This window comes from Gastrolobium bilobum, unplaced genomic scaffold (genome assembly GCF_033153095.1).
Source record: "Gastrolobium bilobum isolate Gb01-03AN ecotype WA unplaced genomic scaffold, APGP_CSIRO_Gbil_v1 utg1221, whole genome shotgun sequence".
Lineage (NCBI taxonomy): Eukaryota > Viridiplantae > Streptophyta > Magnoliopsida > Fabales > Fabaceae > Gastrolobium > Gastrolobium bilobum.
Window position 1 is genome coordinate 472,223 of NW_026897257.1, and position 7,891 is coordinate 480,113.

General features: G+C 35.9%; 1 protein-coding gene across 2 annotated transcripts; it reads right to left on the bottom strand.

Moving 5' to 3' along the window:
* Nucleotides 1-545: 545 nt before the first annotated feature.
* LOC133305309 (NADPH--cytochrome P450 reductase) lies at nt 546-6,333 on the bottom strand. 2 transcript variants are annotated; one of them, XM_061505480.1, is made up of 18 exons: nt 5,757-6,333; nt 5,603-5,650; nt 5,415-5,491; nt 5,266-5,323; nt 5,099-5,182; nt 4,958-4,994; nt 4,071-4,140; nt 3,777-3,965; nt 3,603-3,695; nt 3,272-3,497; nt 3,077-3,160; nt 2,829-2,980; nt 2,319-2,415; nt 1,985-2,134; nt 1,810-1,887; nt 1,579-1,701; nt 1,366-1,479; nt 546-1,001 (listed from the first exon to the last, which is right to left on the bottom strand). In XM_061505480.1, exons 1-18 carry the CDS (start codon nt 6,093-6,095, stop codon nt 921-923), a joined length of 2,100 nt encoding a protein of 699 aa, XP_061361464.1. In that variant the 5' UTR covers nt 6,096-6,333; the 3' UTR covers nt 546-920. The 2 variants fall into 2 exon arrangements, with proteins under 2 accessions (XP_061361464.1, XP_061361463.1); XM_061505479.1 differs by having other exon boundaries at nt 547-1,001; nt 5,591-5,650; nt 5,757-6,331.
* Between the last annotated feature and the right edge of the window lie 1,558 nt (nt 6,334-7,891).

The window sequence follows — 7,891 nt, forward strand, 5'->3', positions numbered from 1 at the left end:
TATTATCGATCAAATTTAGACCAATATAAATAACAACCATAAATTCAAGTAATAAGAAACTTGTTTCTGTTAACCAATGATTTCGAATCCTGGGAATGGAGATCGACAGATGCTCAAACCAGATTAATCAAATATTCAATAAACTGGTTGGGAAAAAATTAGATCTAATACCTACCAACTACTCACCAAAAGGATGGTAAATATAACCAACCCCTCTTTGTCTAAATATGGAAATACATCCTCTCGTATGAAAAAAAAATATGATATGATCACATGAAAATATCACAATCATACAAAGATAAATCAACGATTATGATTTTGTAACTACTTATTTTAACATTTTTTCTCTTTCCGTCTTTATTACCATTGATCCACCTTTGTATGGTTATGATTTATTACCATTGATCCACCTTTGTATGGTTATGATTTTCTACATATGACATGGTCATGAGAATTTTTACAATGAGAGGATCCAGATCCGTCTAAATATATACAAGCAGATCCAATTTACAATCGTATGGGAAATTGTCATAAACAATACTTGCAGAAACGATAGTTTCTTTATCTCCCAACACTTTTATAGGTTTCATATAATATAAGGAATTGTCCGTGTCTCTGAACCCTTACAGGTTCATACAATACAAGAAAACTAAAGTAAATACTTCATTGTCTAGGTATGAACAAAGTATAAGTTACACGAACAAAAAAGAATCCATTTGAAAAATATAGTGAAAAAGAATCATAGGACTGTTGCCTTGAAGACAACATGCAGACTCCCCCCTCCCCACTCTTTCTTCTCGCCTTTGAGGGCACTAATGGAAGGCGTCGCAAATAAGGCCCTTCCAATATCATCTACCCACAACTCATCTTTACGCGCGTTTTATTATCTTCGTCATTCCACGGCTTTCATTAAGAGATCATCACCATACATCACGCAAATACCTGCCAGTCATTTGTAGGTTCTTTACCATGCTCTCAGCCTTGGAACTATCGAGAGAACCCTGAAATTCACAAGCACAGGAACTTGATTAGCTAAAGACTCAATATTTCAAAATCCACCAAACCAGCCAGCAATAGATCTCAAGGAAAATTCGTGGTGAATATTAGAAGATGGGACGGCAATGATGACAAACATCGCATGACAGCAAAGTCTATACTTTACATAGAAAGGTGCTTATGCCCTCAGAGAAAAGACAAACACGAATACTACAGATAGACATGATGTCCACATGCTCGAGGCAGCAAAGATTTGGCATAGAGTGTTAACAACCCCAAATCTCAAATAAAAAATAGCTGTGGTCAGCCAATAATACAAGGTAGTAAATTGAGAAATCGCCTCGGCCATCAATACAATAAAAACTATACCTGTTCTTGCACAATTGTGTGCAGAGTGCGGTGTACATCCCTAGCCATGCCCTTGGCATCACCACACACATAAATGTAAGCCCCCTGAGATATCATGTTCCAAATATCTGAAGCCTGGACACAGTAAAGTGTTGATCAAGAGAAGGCTTAAATTGTTGATTGGTAATTAAAAGTTTTTGATAGAATTGTAGCAGCCAAAAAAAGAGTTGGTACCTTCTCTATCATTTTATGTTGCACATATTCCTTGGTGGGTCCCTCTCGTGAGAAGGCAACAATGAGCTCAGAAAGTGCGCCACTACTAACAAAGTGGTTCAACTCGCCTTCATATATGTAGTCCTTTAATGAAAATGATTGAAAAAAATTGGTAATCCAATCTTAAAATATATTAAAGCCCTGCTCAACACTAAAAAAGTCATAAATCTACATGGAGGATAGATCACTTACCATTCGACGGTTCCTGCATCCAAAGAATAAAACGGAGGGGCCAAGTTCAGCTCCTTCTTCTTTCAGAGCTAATCTTTCCTGAAGTGCAAATTAAAAACAAATATAAATAATTGGCATAGGTAGTTCAATGGAAGAAAGCATTAGGAGATTGAATATCAAGTCAGTTGGTTCAAACCTGCAAGAAACCCCTGAAAGGAGCAAATCCAGTGCCAGGACCAATCATGATTATAGGCACTTTATTATCAGCGGGGAGTTTGAAATTGGACTGCCTAACAAAGATAGGAGCCCAACTGCAGTCCTGGCTTTTCTCCAATGGCACAGAATTCTGCGCATCAAACCCAAAAGGATTGTTGATACTTGATAGTAAAAAAAATATTCAACCATGGCATGGATTTCCTAATTTGAAGCTGATACCTGTACTTAGATCCAATCTTTTTAATATGATAATACCATGCCAATCCTAAATAGTTTAAGTGACCATAATCTGGGAAATAGGTGACTATAAGTACCTTCATCCATGTTGAGCACACTCCTTTATGAATCCTTCCGGTTGGCATTTTATCATACACTAATGCACAGGTAACATGAATTCTGGATGAAGCCATCCTGTGAACAATTTCAGCAAACAGCCAAACAGTAAGAAGAAAATGAACATCTGTGATGCACATGTACAGTCACGAGAAGAAATTTAAAAAAATCACAGCCACTTTTCCTCTTTTGATGCCATTGAGAACAAGCTCGGACTTTGCACTTTAAGGAATGTTCAGGGTTAAATGGATTGGCTAAGAAATATTTTGGTAAGACTTTGGTAATGAGAACACCTAAGATATTGCAAAATTGGTTGCAGACTATGTTAATAGGTATGCACTAATTATTTTTCTTACTGCATGGTAAAAGACAAATGCATAACAAAGAGCCATAAGGCTTCTCCAATTTGGTCTTCATTCACTAGTCTCTCACTAGTCCCTACATGCCCACACGTACAAACAATAATGCAAGTGTAGCAAACAGAAATTAACCTTGGAGACGATGAGATTGAATAATATCTTGGCTGCAGGCGAGGAGAAACTGCTGCAAAAAAGACACCAATTGGAGGTTTGGCTGATGGAAATTCAGCCATGACCTCAAGGAGACTTCTTTGAGAGGCAATCACCCACTCTGAATATTCATCCTGTGCAGGTAGACCAAAGTAGCATACAAATGAGAAACATTAACACAAAAAGTTAATTAAAATCCCCATGGTATAAAATAATAAAAATATGTCAACCTTTCCAGCAGGTGAGGCGAGATGTCTTAGACGATCTGCTTCAGATGGATCAGATGCATAGGCAGCTAAGGCAAGCAAGGCAGACTGGAAATCAAAGAATTATTAATTGTAAACATAAAGTAAATTTCTTAAGAAGATAAAGCCATGAAGGGATGCAGGTTGAAATTAACGGTGCATCAAACTCAAAAGAAGCACCTTTTTGGGTGAACTTAAAACATCTGCATATCGAGTCAGAGCTGTTCTTAAAGTACAGGGTGGGAATGGAGGTGGCAAGGAGCTTCCACTAAGTGGTTTCCCATCTTCGCTATCAGTATGAACCGAGAAATAGGTATCTGGCGACAAACCTAATAACCTTACTGCCTCTTCCACAGTTTCAGAAAAATTCTCACAGTAAACACCAACATGATCCCCAGTTTCATATCTGTTATTTAAAAAAAAAAAAAACGCAACAAGAACAAGTTAAGGGTCAATACATTAGATAGACAACTGTGTTTCTACAGCTATATTTCCATATACAGATACTTACACAACTCCAGTGCCAGAAATGTCAAATTCTAAATGAGTGCAAGATCGATCCGATGCAGGAGTATGAAGCTCCTTTCGTACAGCTACATTTGCCCTTCACAGGTAGTAAGTATATACATGTCAGATTACAGTACAGCATAACCCAGTTGTAACTGTATATTCTAGTCTAATGTACCTCACTGGATGTTGGGCGTCCACAATGGCATGACCATTTACATTATGCCACTTTTCATCAACAGTTGCATCTAATGGATCATGAAAGACAACCCGATACTCCAAGACTGCAGCAGTATAAGGCGTAGATATAGTTGCATCATCCTCATCTCTAAGCAATTGATCCAATGCTGGCAACAGTTCTTCCTTCCTGCGATAACAGTCACTAGTTAGGGGAGGAGAAAGGGCTTAAAATATCAGCATCAAAATAGAGTTCTGCTCCAATGTACTCAAATCAACTTAGATATTTCAATACCATGCAGTGAAGTCATCCTCTATACATTGATCATCATCTCCTAGACCCACTGGGACAAGACGCTTCCCACCTGCAATTGCAGACGACAGGTCAGATTAGATAGGTGGTGAGAATCTATCAAAAAGGAAAGAGTTGAAAAAATAAAATAAAATTTGACAACATCTGTACTTAAGTTTTTATGCTAACTTCATTGCCAACATGAATTATGTGAACCATGTTAATTGACAACCGTTGCAGAAATCAAATAAATTAAAAAAAGTACCTAATTATCATTCAGTATATTTTTTAGTTATGAAAATCTGTAGAATCAAGAAAAGGTAACTAGCAAGTAACAGTCAACACAATTAAATTACTTGCGGAAGACCTATAGTTGTTTCATGGTAATAATTCTAATATGGTACAAAAATTTGAGATTTGAACCCTGTGATGTGAGGAGCATGTGAAGAGAGAGAGAGAGAGAGAGACAATAACATTGTGTTAGGATTGTGGGGCCTAATACAAGGATTCTAATCGTGCATAAACCTTCCAAATCAAAAAAATTAAAATAAAATTTACCTAGAAGCTAATGTAAGGGAAGAGAGGAGTTTATTATGCATTTACGATATTAACTATTAAGAGTTCCAACCTTTAGAACATGCATCAAAGTTTCAATCATTACCTAGGGCTAGTATTATGCATGAGAGTGACAAAAATTAAAGGAATGCACAGAAGTGAAAGATAGGAGTTGGTAAAAAATTGAGTGATTATAGAGACTTTTCTATTGCTAGAAATGTTGATTTCATGCAAGCCTAATGTCAAAGTAATAATGCTAATAAAAACTAAATTGAAGTCAGCCAGATCCCAAAGAAATTCACGAAGGACTAAAAGTGATCAAGAGGAATATTCACCTTGCTCAGCAAGAACCTCATCCACTACCTTTGCCACCTGAGTGAATTAACATACGCATGAGATACAGCATAGCAACAAGCAACTCCATGATTAGAGTGAAAGCTTAGAAACCCACAAGAAGGCAGGAATTCAATGCAAACCTTGTTAAAATGCTCATACTGCCTATTCCCGAGGCCAAACACAGCAAACTGAAGATTCTGAAGCCATTCTCCTCTCTCGTTTCCCTAAATCACAGTCACACAGTCAAGACATGATGCAATTATTTCACTCTCAATATTAATACAACTAAAGCCAATGTCAAACTTACCTCCGTAAACCATTTATAAAATCTAGCCGCATTATCAGTTGGTTCACCATCACCATATCTACACCCACCCCACGACACATAGATGAATAGAAACAAACCAAAAAATAAATAAAAAAGTAAATTAAAATTGCTGCAAAAAAAACACTTACGTGGCTAAAAAGAAAAGGGCGAATGTCTCCTTTTTCAATTTTTCATCGTACTCATCGTCATCGGCGGCATAATCATCCTGCTCACCAAATCCCAAAGCTTAAGCAAGCAATCCATGTATTGTATTGTATTCAATCAGAGAAAGATAGTTACAGTTAAGAGTTATGAGTTAAAGTACCAAATCGACGACTTTAAACGTGGCCTTGTCGTATCGCACTGTTGCCTCTTCCGCTATGGCCTGTTCACAAAACCAAATTCAATTATTCAAGTGATAAAGTAAAGCTGAGAAATACAGAGATGAAAGAAATTTGTATTTATATTTTGTAATAAGAATATTGATTGACCTTGGCGAATCCTTCAGCTGTACCGGTCTGAGTGCCGAAGAAGATGGTGACCTTTTTCTTACCATCATCAACCTCTTCCTCAGGCTCCTTCTCAATCAAGCGTTTTGGAATCTCAATCGGCTTTGATTTTTGGGCGTTGGATCTCCGCCATATCAAGACGACGACGCAGCCGATCAGAACCGCTATGGAGGTGGTTAATACCATAACTAACTCCCGGTTCTCGAGTATAATGGAGCCTGCTTCCGACGACGCGTTGGAGGGGTCCAGCCTCCCCTTGATTATGGCTGACATCAGATCCAGAGGGGAAATCTTCATGGAGTTCGACTCTTCCATGCTCATTGATTAACTCAATTGAAGAAAAGAGTCTCTCTCTCTCTTTGTGTCTCGCAAGTTGGTGGGTGCTGAGTAGTTGAGAGAAAGAGAGACTCTTAAACAATGAAATTGGGTAGGAGGGGGTTGTAGTTATAGTTATATTGTTGAGAGGAAAACCATAAACCATGCCACACTGAACCAACGCCTACCAACCCAGACCAGTCAAATCCACCTACCACCCTCTCTCCTTCACCCTTAACCCTGGTTAATCTTCCTTCTCTCTCTCTCTCTCTTTCTTTTCTTTTTTCCCCTTTTCATCATAATAATTTCATGTGTTATTTTGATATTTATTTTTTTTGGTTAAATCCTCGTTCATTGTCATTGTCATTGTCACCGCTTATTATTACCTAAACCCCTTGTTAATTACTGTCCAATAGTTCTTTTATTAATTATTTTTAAAATTCTTGAAACACTTATTAGCCCAGTTTTGATCCGGTTTAGTGGATTAGGCTTCCGAAGTATTTCTAATGCTTCAATCACTCTATACATCACCATGAAAATAACAGGCAGGTTTGAATAATGTTCTTAAAAATTGAACTATTTATTTTTTGACTCAAATTTAGAAATATATTCGAGTCATTTTTGTTTTGTATTTTGATTTTTGATTTTTAAAAAAAAAAATATAGAACATACAAATTTTAAGAACAAAAAAACACAAAACACGATCAAATATCCCCGTTTAATCTCTTATATACTGGCTTCAAGCTCTATGATTAACTATTACCCTTAATTACCTCTTCCATAACCACTATCAAATACGATGCCTTCATATGAAGGGTCCTAATTACTTACTATTTGCTTGTTTTTTTTTTTCTTTAAAAGGGAAAATTAGTATTCGAGTTTTGGAATTTATTAATAATTAATATTGTTATCTTTATTATATAATAGATTAACTTTTTGTATACTAATAGTAGTAGTATTGAAAGTCTTACAATGTTAAATTTATTTATTACAGCATAATTTTAAAAGGTATTATAAAATTGTTAGTTTATTTTAACCCGTTTTAATTCGAATAAAAGAAAATTCAATTTACTAATCATGTAATTTGATGGTAAAAAAAAATCATTTAAAAAAGTGTTCACATTTAACACTGACAAGTGCGAAAATATTACATCCACCAAAAAAAAAGTGCGAAAATATTATGAAAAAAAAAAAAAAAAAAAAAAACAAAGTTTGCTTTTTTCTTGCGCCTTTTTATAGACATAAAAAGAGTTAAAATATTTTCCCACGTGTCTTGCGCTTCCCGTCTTCCCTTTCTTCTCTATATATATTTTATTGTTTAGTCACATTGGTGTGCCGTCTTGCTGTAATGCTCCATTCCATTCCAAGCACCGGTAGCAATGCGAACGCGCGTGCTACTACACACCGGTAGCAATGCGAACGCGTGTGCAACTGCAACCAATGGCTCAACCGACATGTGAATAACTACATAGTAAATTTATATTAATAAAAGTATTTGTCTTCTTAAATATCATAATTTGTGTTATTTCATTCTTATAAAGAGGTGAAATTCACACTTTTATTTTTTTTTTTGGTCTATTATCTTTTCTTCATAATTTATTTCTTTTTCTCACTTAAAATTACACAATTTTATATTTTTTAAAATGATACACAATTTTCCTATATATAATACGGCTATTCATTATTCTTTTGATGCAATTCTTTGTTTTTCTTTATTTGGTCGTATTCTCCAATTAAAGTTGATGATGGTGTTGCACCCAGTTTATTACAACAACAACCTCACCCGCCAAAAAAAAAATAGG